This window comes from Aotus nancymaae, unplaced genomic scaffold (assembly GCF_030222135.1).
Source record: "Aotus nancymaae isolate 86718 unplaced genomic scaffold, 86718_ANA_hifiasm-v0.15.2.pri h1tg000012l, whole genome shotgun sequence".
In the NCBI taxonomy this organism is placed as follows: domain Eukaryota; kingdom Metazoa; phylum Chordata; class Mammalia; order Primates; family Aotidae; genus Aotus; species Aotus nancymaae.
This window is the reverse complement of record NW_026988423.1, coordinates 24342948-24358935: the sequence shown is the minus strand read 5'-3', so window position 1 is coordinate 24358935 and position 15988 is coordinate 24342948. Positions and strand designations below refer to the sequence as shown.

The following is a 15988-nucleotide window of genomic DNA, read 5'->3' as shown; positions in this document are numbered from 1 at the left end:
GTGCTTCTTTGAGTGTGTGCCTGTGTCCCTACATGTGCATGTATGTGCCTGTGTGTGCGTGTGCGCATCTGTGCGTGCGTGTGTGTGCCTGTGTGTGTGCGTGCCTCTGTATGTGTGCTCGTGCCTCTGTGTGTAAGCGTATGTGTGCATGTGTGTGTGTATGTGCCTGTGTGTGGGCTTCTGTGTGTGTGCCTCTGTGCGTGTGCTTCTGTGTGTGTGCCTCTGTATGTGCATGGGTGCCTCTGTGTATGTGTGTGTGTATGCTCGAGTGTCCCCCCAACCTCCCTACCACCCCCTAGCCGATCTTCCCAATCAATGGCCCCTTTGTGGTGGAGGGACTGGAACGACATGTGTCGGGGATGGGTGGGAGGCTGCCTCCTGGGTACCCGGCGCGCCCAAGCCAAGCTGACGGCCGTCCCGTCGGGCAGGGCTCCCCGTACCCCGATAAGAGTATGCTCCCCGAGGGTCTCCACTCTCTGTGGACCTAGAGAATAAGGCCAACAGAGGCAGTGGCTGGAGCCTATGGGACTCTGCGCTATGGGGGGGGGTCTTGGGTCCCACACAGGGAAGGACCGGGACGCGCTCCCCCCGAGCCTGCAACCACTAGGTGGCATCGTGCCCATCCCGACTCCAGGCAGCCCGCAGGGTCCCAGGCACCCAGGGCACCTGGAAGTGGGCTAGGGGAGGCAGGTGCCCACTCTCCGAGGCAGAGAGGAGGTGGGAGCAGCATTCCCATAGTTTCATTCATTCGTGTATTTGTCCATGGCCACTAAATTGGACAGTCAGACAGAGGGACAGGTGAACATCCTTAAATGCCCACAACCTAGAGAGACTAGAGAGATACCCCACAGGAAAAGTGAATCCAAGGTCATCTATGCCAAAGACCAAGCGAGAGTTATATCCAGGGCTCTGAGTTCAGAAACAACCGTGGAATTTGACAGCACAGAACCCTAAGACAGGTTATCTTGACCATTCTGCTCCAGACCAATCAGATGGGGAGACTCATCCATTCCCACCATTGCCAGGCTCTGGGCTGGACTGCAGACACTCAACTGTGATCTGTCTTCGGGGAGTTTATGGACTAGTGGGGTAGAAAGACATCAGGCAGATAACTACACAAATAATTATCTAGCTACAGCTGTCATGCACGTGCACAGGTGTAGAAAAAGGGAGGAAGAGTCAGCCCTCATCCTGGGTTGCCAGCTCCAGCCCTAACTAGGGTTGGAAGTAGGGGTGTTTGCCTTATGAAGAACATCAACCCACTTCCTTTTAGTTCAAAATAGAAATAAGAGCAGTTATCTAACATCTGAGGCACAGTCCAGACAAGAGTGGCCATTTTTGGGGGGTAAACTGGGGACTACAGGAAAAGAGCCCTGAGACCAAGTGCTTAATTCTATATGTGGGACATGGGGCATGGTTTCTCCTTTAACCTTTGGTCCGCTCTGTGGAGTGGATGTTAAGCCCACTTTACAGAGGAGGAGACTGAGACCCGGGGAGGTAAGAGACTGGCGCAGAGTGCCAAGAGCCAGTTTATGGCAGAGCTGGGACTGGACACCATAACTCTGTCAGGCCCAAGTCCCATACCTCTTCTGCTATAACAAGCTGCCTCTGGGACCATATCTGGATGCACTGCTAGGGCCAGAGAAGTTGAGTGGAGGAAGATCAGAAAGACAAAGGGACTGGGCAGGTGAAGAAGCCTCCAGATCGGGGCCCTGGTCACCACTCCCAGCTTATCACAGCCAGCCCTTTCTCAGCATCTCCTGACCAAAGCACCACCTGCTTAACATTCTGCTCAGTTTCCTCTGTACTCTGACTCCAAATGTTTATCAACACATGCTGTAATGTAATCAACTCCTGGGAAAATACACACCAGGTAATGGATGCTGATAAGAGTGTCAAACAGATGTCCCTTCCCTGCCCCTCCCTCCCAGCACACCCAGGAGGCTGGGGAGGCAACTCTTGCCACACCACCCCTCCAGCCCTGGCAGTGGAGGCATTCCTCCAGAAGCTGCCTGGGCAGGGGACAGGGCCTGACACCGTGGGTCCCATGCCAGGCACTGTGCTGTGCGCTTTACACACCTCACAGTGGCACTGTAAGTTTGGTATTACTATTCCCATTTTGCAGATGGAGAGACTAAGGCACACAATAATGATGAAACCAGAGTGAAGCAGCAGTAGCATCAGAAGCAGATTAAGGGACCATCACGCCACCTCTCCATTCATCATCAGGGCACTTCCCCACTGAACATGGCCCTTTGAAGGAAGCTGCCCTCATTACCTTTCTAAGTTGTTGGATCTAAGGCCGCAGCCTCTATGGACTTGGCAGGTCAGGTGGAGGAGGGCTTGCAACGTGTTCCTCATTTCTGGCCCAGCCAGGTAGGAGACAAGGTTCTGAACCTGTCCCGAAGGCTCAAGCAGAAGAGAAGAGGGAGGCTCCCACTCTTCTCTTGTGTATGGGAGCAGAGGGGGATCCAAGGGAAGGGGAGAGCCTTCTTTGTCCTTTTCTCCTCCCTTCTCCTCAAATTAGAGCTTAAGGACCCACAGGCAGGCCTAGACAGAGGGGAGAGAAAGTGCACAGAGCTGGGGACAGCCCAGATGGGACAGGATCCCCCCACCCTCAGGACCTTCCAGGACCAGCTGTCTGAGGCTGGGCAGTCCTAAAGGAAATCGGTATTTGCTTTTCCCTCCAACGCAGTCAATTGCTCCTTTCATCTGACAGGGAGTTGTAAATGAGACTTTATGGGATTTCTAATGATGGCGGTTTCCCTTTATCAGCCTCCAAGTCCCACTTCTCAGCTGGGTTGACTCAGGAAAATGTTTTGACCAGGAATCAAGAATCTAGCAGGCCCCTGCCCTGGCTGCTGCTTTCTGTAGTGAGAGCTGGACGTTGTAGGATATGCACGGGAAGCTCACTACCGAGAAGTCAGATCTGAGTTTCAGGCGCCTCCCAGATGGCAAATTTCACGCCTCTGGCTTCTGTTGCTTCAACTATAAACCTGGGGTAATAATGCCCGCTCCACCCACCCATCTCACAGGGCTGCTGTGAGGATCAAATGAGATTACAGGCCTGAAAGCCCTTTGAAAAATATGAAGCAATCATCCACCCTGGTTTTGCTATTATTATTATTGTGGCGGTGATTGTGTGTAGGTGCAAATGGGAAAGCACATTATGGCAACCTGCACATCTTTGAGAGTGAGCTCGTTTGCGCACATGGGAGTGTATGTGCCAGTTGGTGGAAGGGTGGAGCTCTTGTGTGTGCACCTGGGTTTAAAAGAGTGTATGGGGCAATGTGTGTGTGTCTATGAGTGTATCAGTACATGTGCACATATTAAAGTATCTTAGTATGATAATAGCATATTAAGATAGAATATAATAGTTCTATGTGCCAGGCATTGTACTAGACACTTGATGTGGATGCTTCTTTTTAATTCTTGTAACGTGTTTGTAAAAACATGAGAAGGGGTCTGGGCCAGTGTAGGTGTGCAGGCATCTGTGTGAGGCTGTGTATAGAGCATTTGTGACATCCATGTGTCAGTAGGGGAGGGGCATGTCTCTGATGAAGGTAATGGGATGTAAAGTAATGCAATGCCTATTCATCTCATCCAGGTAGCAGGGAATCTCTCCATGTGCTCACCTGAGTTTCAATGAAAGGATGGGCATAAATGTCAGTGAATCTGAATGTGTGTGCAAGTCATGTGTGTGCATTCACATGAATAGGGGTGCACACCTGCCTCCCTGTTCCTGGGCCAATTAGTGTAATTGTTTGTTAGTTATCAGCTGCCTGGGCTGCATGAGCCCCCAGCATGCCCTGAGCACCATCCCCACACAGCCATCAAACCCACACAGACACACTGTGGTGACAGCAGCATGCTTGGGAGGGGGTGCCACTCTGCTCTCTGGAGTCACAGCCTGTGCCAGGCAGCAGACCCCTGCCAGGGGAATGTCCAGATTGACTACACCAGGTTTGGAGCTGCAGAAGCGCTCCACAGATGGGCTAGGCTCAGAGCCTTAGAGCAAGACAGAGAGCCCAAAGGACCTGGGCCTAACAGGACAAACCAGTGCCTGGCCTGGGAATGCCATCTGAGCACAATACGGGTTGGGGCTGCTGAGTGGCCAGGTATAAAACACACTTGCTCTGCTACAGCCCTATCACACGCGGCTCCCTGCCACCCTCAGGATTGTTAGCATGAAGTCCAAACTCCATAATAGGCCCACATGACATGGGCACGTGACTCCCCACACCCCTGTCTCTCACTCTTCTCTTGCACTGCACCAGCCAGACTGAACGAACTATTCTCAGTCCTTTGGAGCACCCAGCCTCTGGGCCTTCTTGCTGCCTTCTCCTGCGCCTGATTTCTCTACAACATGGCATCCCTGGCCAGACAGTCCTCACCCCTCAAGGGGGCTCTACTCTTCTCTGCAGGAACACGTCCTGACCCTTCCTGACATCCTAGACTAGGGAAGGGTCCCTGCATACCTGACATTCCCAAAGCCCCTAGCTTTCCCTGCCATCCGCTTCCTGATGGACCCTTGCCTCCCCGTTAGACTTCGGTTCCAGGAAGGAAGACAGCATGTTGCAGCTGTTCGCAGAATATCCAGCCGCCCAGCACAGACCTGATTGTAGGTGCTTCATACATATTTCTTGAATGAATTATTGTTGAAAGCCAGTTGTGAGAGACTAGTTGTCTTAAGCTCTCCGTATACAAATCAGTATCCATCCAGACAGGCTCTTGGTCTCTCACTCCTCAAGGCTGGGGAGAAACACCCCTTTCCCCACTCCCCCTCCTCCATCCCACCCCACCAATGATAATCATCATCCCCAACAGGTGTGAAGATGGCATACAAAATGCTTTTACAAAGATCCCAGGAGTCACCAATGCCATCTTACAAGTGAGAAGACTGAGGCTCAGAGAGGTATTAATAGCCCATTAATAGGGTGACTAACTTGTCCCACTTTGCTCAGGACCTTCCCAGTTTCAGCACTGGAAGTCCCATGTCCTGGGAACCACCCCCTCCTCAGCCCAGGTAAAATCCAGGTTTCACGGTTAGTGAATGGCAGGTCCAGGACTCAAACCTAACTCCAGAACACAGCATCGACTGCCTCCTGAGCAGTACATGGTCTCAGGTTCCTCCGAATTCAGTTACCGGCATAGGCATTGTCCACGCTTTGGATGTCACCTGCAGGTCACTTGGCAGCCTCCTGAATCACCTCTTTCTGGAAACATGTACTCAGGAAGCTCAGGGCATTAATATTAACCTAAATCAAATAGAATTCGAAAGCTCATTTCTACGGGAAAAGCACTTTACACAATATAGAAAAAAATCTATTATTAAAGTAGCTTCATAATGATATTAAAGTAAATTTTAAATAAAATAAAAACTCTTCACCCACAAATTATTTTCATTTCTCCACGTCGCCTTTACATTTTTCTCTTTATAAGTGCCTATTTTTACAGAATTGTAGTGCAGTCTACGGAAAATGCTTGTTCTTTTCACTTCACATTATAGAAGTCTGGCTTGGATTTTCCTCGTTTGGGACTCTCCATGTCACTAGCATCCCTCATTAGCCCAGATCACGGAGAGTCTGGGCTCAGGGCTGCCTCCCTCCCAAAGCACTCCTTCTTCAGCAGGGATTCTAACTCAAGGCCCCAGCTGGGCTTCATCAGGTTGCCATGCAGACACTGCCCTTGTGCGTATGTGCAGTTTTTGGGGAAAGACATAGTGCTCATCAGATCCTGAAAAGGTCTGAGGCCCAAAGAGGTAAGACCCACAGCTCTACAGCCCCTACCTCATCTCCCCACTCCCAGGCAGGCATCCACCATGAGCTTGTTCTGCTGGGCTTGGGTTGATCCAGGAACTCTGTTCTTCCCTAATAATACATTTTATTCCTTGGTTTCCATGTAACTTGCAAGAAAAATCTGGTTCCTCTAGAGAAGTAGTCCATCCTGATAATTATCCTGACCATAATACCCACCCCTGAATACAAGGGCATCATCAAAGGAAAGAGTACGGGTGGGAGGTTGAATATCTTCCTTTCTCAAAGCCCTTTTTCCTTTTGTCTTTCTACATAAGGTATGCTCCACACGGAAGCTCCACTCCTTCCCTTCCCATCTTCATGACCTAAGCTCTCTGGTCTATGCAGATCTTCGATGAAACCCTCTTCTCAGTACCACTTTTGAGTTTTAAGTGTTCCCATCCCTAATCAGGAATGCCACCTCTACTCACATTGAGAATTCTTCACGATTTGGGATATAGTGATTCACAGGAGTATATCGAGGGCCTTCTGACCAGACATAGGGCATAGATCAATTTCCCTTCTTTCTGGAGAGTTGGATGGTTCAAGATGGCACTGGGGCCTTTCTATCACTGCTCAGAGCTCCAGCCCCAAATGCCATGCAGATCCCTGGGACACCATGGCCCACAGGAGGAGGCTGGTGTCTGTTAACTATCTTGGCAGCACTTCAACGCAGTGGATCATTGGACTGAGGAGTGGGTGCAGCTGTGTATAGTTGCTCCATCCCCAAGAGCAATGGCAGCCAAGGCTCTGCAGTGATCTCCGTTGGAATAACAGTAATTAAATACTGCTAAGCACTGTGGGATAGAGGCACCATCATAATCACCACAGCCACCAGTGTGATGATCATAGTAATTAGGTGCTGTGGCTTCCCACCTAACCTGGGAGCACTGCCTGGGGTAAGGTTGGCCTGTCAAGTTAGGGCAAAGGGGTAGCCATGCCAGGTGGGTCTTTTTTGGGGTTGGCTAAGACTTCAGCCAGACTTTCTTCACGATTCCTCCTTCTTTCTTCTCCCCTTGCTCTCAGCCTCAGTTGACCCCAGGGAGAGGACTAGGGACACAGAAGGGGTGACCCCCATCCAGCATATATCTTCTCCAATATATCTTCTCCTATCGACAGATTTCAGGGGATTGGGGAATCTTGGAGAATTCTTAATAGGGCTCCTCTCATATCAAAGTGAACTTTATTAGCCAATTTCTGAATGACACAGAGGGGCCTGGGATATAGCCGGGAGGGGAAGTCATTATTGTATTGACTTTGGGCCTTTTCCAAGCTCAACAGCTGTCTCTCTGAAAAAGCCTGTGGAAGCCAAGGGAGGGCTCAGAGGACAGTTTCCTAGGGATGGCATCTTCCTTAGGGCTGATCTCTTTTCTAGTTGCCCCCCTCATGCCTCCAGTCTTGAGGTCGGTGAGAAAGGTGAGCCCAACTGCCCATTCTTCAAGTGGGCTGTCATTCTTGCAGTCAAGTCTCGGAGCCAAGAGGGAGCATGGAACTCGTCACATCCACACTCCATGCCAGGGCAAGAAGCCCATGCACAGCATGCCTGATGAATGGGCCTGCAGCCTGAGTCTGAAAAGTGACTGGGAGGTCATTCCATTGTCAGTCAACTAAGATGCCTGAACAGCCTTGCCTAGACTAAACTGAAATCTACTTCCCCAAAAATATACCCACTGGTCCTGACTTTTCCCCCATGAAGACACACAGATGAGGTTTGCTTCTTTCTCCCTGTAGATTTTGGAAGCTTGGTAGTCACACCCCTCTTACACTCCTGTTGGCCTTCTCAACTGTGAAATCTGAAGCCACCTTCCAACCTCTCTGTGCAGATAACGTCAGCTCTCACTGTACTGCAATGGCACTATAAACTTCACCTTCACTACTCCACCCTAAAACTTCCACCTTCGCTACTCTCTTCACCTTTCCTCCAGGCTTAGAGAAAAATGGGTCTTCTCCTTTCCAAGGTTGACCCCTTCCCACCCTCAGTGCCCCACCCACCCTACCCCCACCCCCCGCACAGGGCTTGCTCCATAAATTACACCCTATTTCACTTCTTCCACTTGCGTCTCCACTCCCTCACTGTCCACTAGCTTTTTTCATTCTGACTACAAGATGCTCGGTAGCTTTTGATTTCTGATGAAAAAGGAGAAAATAAGCCTCTTGGTCTGTCTTGCTAACCCTCTCGGAGCTTCTCATCCACCTTGCTCTTTCTGTCCACCACCAAACTTTTCAAAAGCAGAGAGGATACCTTCTGCCTCTGCTTTTTCACCTTTCAGCTGCTCCTCCTCCCACTTTGATCTGGGTTCAGCCCCTGCCTGGTCACCAACATCACTCTCAAAGGTCACTGGTGGTTTTGTCACTGCTTCCAAAGACCCCTTCTGATCCCCACCTGCTTTCTGCAGCATCAGACACTGTTAGCAACCTCCTCCTCCTCCTCTATTAAATTCTCTTCTCACTTGGCTTCCATGACAACCCTCTCTCCTGGCTCCCCTCCTCCTCCACTGACCAATCATCATCTGTCCATCCTACCCACATTGTTGCCAGATTCATCTCATGAAGCACAGCTCTGACAGCTCCCAATAAGTGCTTCTCTGTTCAGAAACCTTCAATGGCTCACCACTGCCTGCAAAAATAAATAAATAAAAATAATGGAGTTGCAAAATCATGAAACTATATGTAATTCACAATATATAATAATCTGTCAGGTTTTCAAACCTTTTTAAGCAGCAGAATCTTCAAAATCCATTAAGAGAGAGCTTTCTCAGAAGCCCAATTTTGAAGCACATGAAAACATATGCTCTTTAAATGTAGCTCCTCTTGAGCCCAGGAAATTCTAGGGTTTCCAAAACACAATTGGAAAATCAGTGAACAAATTAAATTTCTCAGTCTGCAGGTGAGAAAACTGAGGTCCAGAGAGGGGAAGTGATTGGCAGAAAGTGGCACAGGATGTGAGTTAATTGACACATTTTCATTAAAAGTCTATCAGGTACCAGGCATGTTTTACGTAGTAGAGATATAGCAGAGATCAAAAGCAACATGATCCCTGCCCTGGAGGAGCTGACAGTCTAATGGGGAGCGAATCAGGCACTATAAACAGTCACCAAAGTGGTCCCAAGTATGCAAAGCCTATAACAGGAGACTCATCCAGTCTGAAGGGCTGAGTGGGCCACCGTGAGGAAGTAATACATGTAAACTGAGCCCTAAAGGATAAGCAGCTTGCCAAAAAGAAGGAAGAGTGTTGGTACAGATGGAACAGCTTGAGTGAAGGGAGAGGAGGTGAGCTTGATGATTGGAAATCCCAGTGGCTCCTACTTGAAGCCCAGAGCAGGGTGAGATGAGGCTGCAGAAGCAGGCATGGGCCCCTTAGGCCTTGTTGAGGACCACACACTGGTCTCAGAGTCTGGCAGGCCAAGACATGCTTCCTGGATGTGGCGACCTGACCATCTGCATTTGAAGATAATCCACTGCTAAATGTAACGTTGCATCCTGGATTAAATTGTGGAACAAAAAATAGACATTACTAGGAAAAAACCTGGGGAAATCTCAATAAATTCTGTAGTTCAGTTAATAGTATTATACTAATGCTAATTTCTTCGTTTTGATAAATGTACCATGGTTCTATAAGATGGTAACATTCAGGGAAGCTGAATGAAGGGCATGTGGAAACTCTACTATTTTTGCAACTCTATTGCAAATCCAAAATTATTTCAAAATAAAGCTTGTAAAATGCATATAAACCATTTTCAGAAAGGAGCAAAACTGAATGTGGGGAGACAGGTGGCAATAATAATGATGACTAATACTTTAAACAGTTTTCCTGTACACCAGGCATTGTTCCATGCACTTAACATGTTTGGTTCATTTAATCCTCACAACTTCAAGAGGTGCTCTTATTTCTCCCTGTTTTAAGGAGAAGGAACCTGAGCACAGAAAAGTTAAGTTGCTTGCCCAAGGACACACAGCTATTGAGTGTCAGAGCTGGAGATTAAGAATTCCAATCCAGGCACATTAGCTCTCCAGAGTTTCCATGGGCTGGACCATTACATTTTACTCCCCACCTCAGTGCAGACTGGCTATACTGTCAGAGGGTATTGTAAGGACCAGGTAGAAACCATGAGTGCATGGACTAGAGTAAGGACAGGAGAAATGGAGCAATGTCACTAGACTTAAAATATATATACATCGGGCAGAATCCACAGAATTGGAATATGGTGGTTTAGGAAGAGGAAAGCAGCAAGAGTGAGTCCTGGGCTTATAGCTTAAGAACCAAAGCCTGCTCTCCTGCTGCTTGGTCCTGCGTTTCTTCCTGTCACTAAAGGAAACTTTCTGGACCTTTTGCATTCTGTTTGCACCTACCTGTCCCTTTCTCTCATACATCGCTAAAATGCAAAACGAACCAGACTGCCTACTGTCCTGACACAGGTGGCACCCGTCCCACCTCTACGTACCTCCATGTTCTTGTACAAGCTGTTCCTTCCACCTAAGATTCTCTCTTCTGCCTCCTTTGGTACAAATCTGATCTGCCCTTCAGGGTCTCAGTTAAATGTCCCCTCCCCCAGCAACCTTCCCTGCTTGTTTAAAGATGATGAGTGAACAACCATACTCTATCGCTTACTTGTTTCCATCTTCTCCACCCAACCAATCCCCAGGCAGCCACATCTTCCTCACTGGCCGCACTTTCTTTGGAAGGTCATTTAAGATCAGAAGGTCAAAGAAGCCTGACCTAAAGATGGAGAGGGTGCAGCCAGGTGCAGTGGCTCACACCTGTAATCCCAGCACTTTGGGAGGCTGAGGAGGGTGGATCACCTGAGGTCAGGAGTTCAAGACCAGCCTGGCCAACATGGTGAGACCCCGTCTCTACTAAAAATACAAAAATTCCCTGGGCGTCACCTGTAATTCTAGCTACTTAGGAGGCTGAGACAGGAGAAAAACTTGAACCTGGGAGACGAGGTTGCAGTGAGCTAACATTGCACCACTGTACTCCAGCCTGAATGACAAAGCAAGACTCTGCCTCAAAAATATAAAATAAATAAAGATGGAGAGGATGGGAGGGTAAGAGCAGGGAACAAGAAGATATTGGTACATCTGGGATTGCCCCTTCAAACCCATCCCTTCAGCTCCTACAATGTGCCAGGGACCAAGCTAAAGGCCATCACAGTGAATTCAATTTAGCCCTGGCCCTTAAAGCACTCGGCAGCCAGATAGGAGATTCCCAGCTGCCACAAACTAAATTTGATAAAGTGTTCCCAGTTTAAAACCCTTCTAGTGGCTACCGGGCATGATTCATGAATCTGCAGGCCTCTCCCTTCCTCAAGTCTTAGGCTCAGGCTACGTCCAGCCAATCCTTTGCAGGCCCCCTACTCACCTGACTATTGCTTACCCTCATTCCTTTCCTGGTGCTGACCCCCTACCTTAAATCCAGTCTCTTGAATGTCTCTGCCCTCCGGCACTTACTTTTGTCTGACAGATGACTCACCGAGACCCTGCGTTCCCTTCCCTGAAGCCTTTACACCAACGCCACCTGGGGCTAAACTGGGCACTTTTTCTGTGACCCCCAAACCCCCACTATCCCATATGAAATACTTGGATGAAATATTGTTTCTACATCTGTCTTCCCCCTCCCCCTCAACTAGATTGGGTTCCTTTAGGGCAATGATGATGTCTCTGTACCCCCAAGCCAGGCACTGTGTTTTGATACAAAGAAAGCCCAGGTTACATGTGCTAAATGTGAAAGACCGTACAGTGAGTGGGTGAGTGTTCATGAGAGTGCCAGATCTGACTACTTCAGTGAGAAACCGAGACACTCCGGGGCCGGATCCCAAAGAGTGGGAATGTGGCGCTGTCTTTGCCCCTCCTCCATCTGCCCCTCCTACTGTCAGGAACCAGAATTTACTTGTTATCAGAAACAGCCACTTCCCCTCTTCTCCGGCCCGCCTAAGAGGACTGGGCAAAGGATAGAGGGAGCAGTGTCAGGCCAGGGTCTGGGGAGAATTCGGCTCTCCTTGGTGGGAAACTCCGTCTGTCTTCCTCCCCCAGGGCAGGGGGTGGGGATAGGAGGACCAGAGGAAGGGGAACAGGGCAGGCCCGGAGGGCGCAGTCGCCTTGGCAGGAATCCTACCACACCCGGATGTGGTGGGTGGTGAACGGGATGGGGCGGAGAGTCCCTGTCCTGCCAGTGACACTGACTGGACGATCCGCTTTCGCGGGAATCCCACAAATGTCTCAAAACTAAGGTCCTGGCAACTGGAGGAGAGCTCGGTTTCAGGCTCCGTTTGGGCAAGAGCGGGGCGCGGGGGTGCTTCAATTTTTGGAAAAGGAAGCCCCGAAGGGAGCAGGGATTAGAAAAGAAACTCTACCAGAAACCTCAGTGGGCCCGTCTCACGCACTCCTGCCCACCACCGACTTCTCTGGCAGCTCCCGGTCGCCCCGCGCACCGCTGCCTCTCCGTGGAGCGTCCAAGCGGTGCAGAGGAGAGGGATCTCCGGAGCCTGGGTTCTGTTCCGAGCTCTGCCATGTTCCGCCCCGGGAGGAACTCTTCTTTGGGCCTTCGTTTCTTCGTCTGTGAAATGGTGCCAGGGTGGGAGCAGAGGGCTTGCAGAAGCCCCGCCAGCTCGAAAGCTGCTAGCCAGGATTCTCCATCCCGCCGGCTCTTCCACCGCCGTCCCCGGCAGGGTCCTAACTCCACCCCCACCCGCCGCGCCGCGGCGCCGCCGGCCGCTAGGGGTCACTGCCTGCCTTTGTCAGCGGTGAGGAGGGCAGCCCGCGCTCCAGCCCGCTCCCCAGATGGAAGGAGGCCGAGGGGCAGCTCCCGAGAGAGGGTCCTGAGCCGGACTCCGCGGCCCGCGCACGCCGTCCGCCTCTGCTTCGGGTTGCAAGGCGCGTGCGCTCGGGCTGCGGCCGGGCCCGGGCGGGCGCGCGTCGAGGCCAGGAGGGGGTTAACGCTAACCCCTCCCCTCGGGCTGACATCACGGGCGAGCGGGTGAGAGGCTGGAGCTCGGCGAGTGAGAGAAAGAGAGCGAGAGCAGCGAGCGCGGCTCCACATTGTTGCGGATCGCCGGCACCGGCAGAGCGGCGGCGGCTGGGACACGCGGCACCCCCGACCCGCTCTCCTCGCGCCCGGCCGCGCAGCCAGAGCCACCCGGGCCGCGGGCCGCCGAGCTCTGCGCCGGCCGCCTGGGCCCCGAGCCTCCCGCGCCGCCCAGGCGCGTCCCGCCACCCTCGGAGGACGGCCGGCCATGGACGCCTGCAAGTTGGAGCCGAGCGGGAGGGTGTGAGCGCGCCGGAGCCAGGAGCCCGCGCCGTGCAGCCGGGCAGCCGGGCGCGCCGGGGGTGGGTCCCTCTCCCCAGCCCGGCTCTGCGTGGAAGAAGAGGGCGGGGACCGGCGCCAGGAGGAGAGCGGAGGAGGCGAAGGGGCATGACTCGTGCAACTTGCGGCGGGCATCTGCCGAGCCTCTGAGCCGGCGGCGGCTCGGGGCCCGGACTGCGGCCGCGCGGATCCCACCCAGCCCACCCCGCCCCTGCCGACGGCTGCGGCTGACCTGGATCCTACGAGCGCCCGCCGGCCGCCAGCGATCCGCCCTTGTCTTCCGGGCTGGTTTCTGCAGCGCGAGGAGCGCTGCCCTCGCCGGACCCCCGGCCCCCGATGGCTCGGATGGGGCTTGCGGGCGCCGCTGGACGCTGGTGGGGACTAGCTCTCGGCTTGACCGCATTCTTCCTTCCAGGTAAGCGCACTCACCTCTGCTGTCCCCACCCCCATCCACTGCCTCCCCGGGGCTGGGAGCTGGATGGCGGGCACGACTGGATTGTGGGGAGTGAAAGGACCCAGAAAAGTTGGGTCACGGCTTTGGTAAAGAGGGTGGGAGGTGGCACGGCGGAGAAAGAGGTTGAGAAGCCGAACAGCCTGCCCTGCAGGGAAGCAGTCGGATGCACGTCTCTATGTAGTATGAAAGCACTTTCTCCGCTCAGTTCTTCACAAAAATAATAATATGTAATAGCGTTCTATTTATTTAATAACCAGCTCTCTGCTCGGGAAGCAGTTTGGAAACACTGCGTGTTACATAAATGCAAAATAATCACCGTAATCACCGTCTCGGGGCGGGAGACAACAGCCCCAGGGGGAGGGCGTCAGTCTCGGAGCTGGTGGGCTGCGGGTTCGGAGGATGGCGGGGCGAGGGGGGTTCGTTTCTTTCGCCAGCCTCTTTGCCAGTCGGCTCAGGACGCTCGGGCCCCCTCCCGCCCTGTACCGCCCCACAGCGGGCGCGGAGAGCCGACTGCTGCGGCAGAGGCGGCTTCTTGCTCACCTGCGGTTCCTGTCCTGGAGGGTGAGGCCGGGGCAGCCGAGGATCGCAACCTCCTGGCCTGGCGCGGGACCGGGCTCCCCCTCGGAACTCGACTCCCAGCTCTTGGGCTCTCCCTGGAGGAGATGCCGCGGGCTTCGAGCCAACCAGGTAGCTGCATGACCCACTTTCCCGCGGGTGCCCCGCGTGTCCTTCCTCGAGGTGCAGGCTGCCGGCAGCCGAGGGGTTAACCTCGCGCCCGACCCCGGGGTGGCCCTTGGTGGCCCGTTCTGACGGGTGGGGTGGGGGCGGAGGCTGGGACTGGCCCAGGCATATTGTGCTGGGGAATGAACTGGAAAATGCGTTTAGGAGGCAAATCCGACCGAGTCCCCTGGCCTGGATTTAACCCTTTGTGTCCCTGGGGAAGCTGCCGAGCTCCCGTATGGCCGGACAGCAAGCGCGGGTCAAGGGGTGTTGTGAGTTCCTCCAGCTCTCTGGGTAGAAACCAGAGACGACCTGAAGCTCTAACAAGATGGGATTTTTTTGGGGGAAGCGGGGTGGGATCTTGAGTGGAGCACGTGGTCCTCGCCTTGGGGTGGCAGAATAGGGGGTCAGTGTGCAGAGACCATCTCCTCCTGTGGCAGGAATATTAGATCCCGAGCTCCTGCAATGTGCAATGCCGCAGAATGGCCAGGCAGTTTGTTATCGAGGGACCAGTCTGGCTGCCCAGTTCCGGGGCTTGGGTGCACTCCTGGAAGGCAGAAGCCTGGCCTCATTCCCTTATATGCCTCTTCTGCTGCCAGCCAGCTCGCCGCTAGGGCCCTGCCAATCTTGCTGAGTGGTGGATGTCTGGGAAGCAGTTTGTGAAAGCCAGCAGTGGGGTGCCTCCACCCCGAAGCCTGGGGTACTACCCTGCTGGATGTAGGGGGTGGGGAAAATCCAGGGCTCACAGGTGTCACTGCTCACCCTGCCCCCAGAGGGTGGTCTTGGTAAGAGTGAGAGGTCTTCTCATACTGGACGGCCTGGGAAGCCAGCAAGAGATACAGAATTTTGGGCTCTAGGACTTGCCTGGCCACAGGGATCTGAGCTTCCAGGAACCCTTCAATTACATATGTCCACATCCCGAATCCAAAGAAAGAAGAGCTTACCAGAGCTCTGGTTGGTCCAGCACACTAGGGGTTAATGTAATCCTGGGATGGACAAAGGGTGGTGGGAAGGGTTGGGAGAAGGGGAAGGAACCCACCCATTCTCCCCTCCTTTTGTTATTCTCTTTCCCCAGCTTTGTGATCCCTTCTGGGTTAATTCCTTCCTTGGGGGCTAGAGGCCTGCTGTGCTCCAACCACTCAGGAAGTGGGAGTAGGGAGGTGAACTCACCTGGCTCAAGGTGAACACAACCCCTGCCAAAAACCCACATGAAAGGGTGGGATGCAGAGAAAGGAACCAGGTTGAGAGAGGTACTTAATAAGTGCTCTTCCCTTGACTGTAATTGACGGATGGCTAGCATCCATGCACCGAAGTTCCCGGACGGCCCAGCTCCTCTGCCCAGTGCCTGGGCTCCTGGTGCCTTCTCTGCTTGCTTGCTCCAGGGTCCATGGTCCAGAGAGGCAGGAGGATATGGTTGTGCCCAGTCTGACACTTGGATGGAGGCTGGTTGGCCCAGAAGTTGCAAGCTCACGCCCTACTTTACATCACCTGCTAGACTTCTCCCCATTGCCCGCTATAGTGTCTCTCTAGGGACTTGCCAGTCTGATGCTCTTTTCAGGGTTTTTCTGGGCTGTGACAGGGAACCTGGGTCTGGGGGTTTGAGGAGAGGAAGTGGGGGGCCCAGGTGTGTGTGATTGCCCCCAACTTCAAAACACTCCCAATCTGACTATTAAAGTGTAAACACAGAAGTATGTTTTCAACAACACAGACTTTACTAAG

At 52.8% G+C, this 15988-nt stretch overlaps 1 protein-coding gene and 1 long non-coding RNA gene across 3 annotated transcripts in view; one reads left to right on the top strand and one right to left on the bottom strand.

Moving 5' to 3' along the window:
• Positions 1-6544: 6544 nt before the first annotated feature.
• On the bottom strand, positions 6545-12409 carry LOC105729502 (uncharacterized). 2 transcript variants are annotated; one of them, XR_001110261.2, is made up of 3 exons: positions 8505-10428; positions 8323-8412; positions 6545-7375 (listed from the first exon to the last, which is right to left on the bottom strand). It is a non-coding gene; the product is annotated as an uncharacterized LOC105729502 (long non-coding RNA). The 2 variants fall into 2 exon arrangements; XR_001110260.2 differs by lacking the exon at positions 6545-7375 and adding an exon at positions 12146-12409 and having other exon boundaries at positions 7813-8412; positions 8505-9275.
• Positions 12410-12797: 388 nt separating this feature from the next.
• Positions 12798-15988, top strand: part of NECTIN1 (nectin cell adhesion molecule 1) — a 67327-nt gene continuing 64136 nt past the window's right edge. Inside the window, exon 1 of the mRNA XM_012470291.2 lies at positions 12798-13510. Within this exon, the coding sequence (XP_012325714.1) occupies positions 13432-13510 (79 nt within the window). The 5' untranslated portion in view covers positions 12798-13431. The remainder of the gene's footprint in view (positions 13511-15988) is intronic.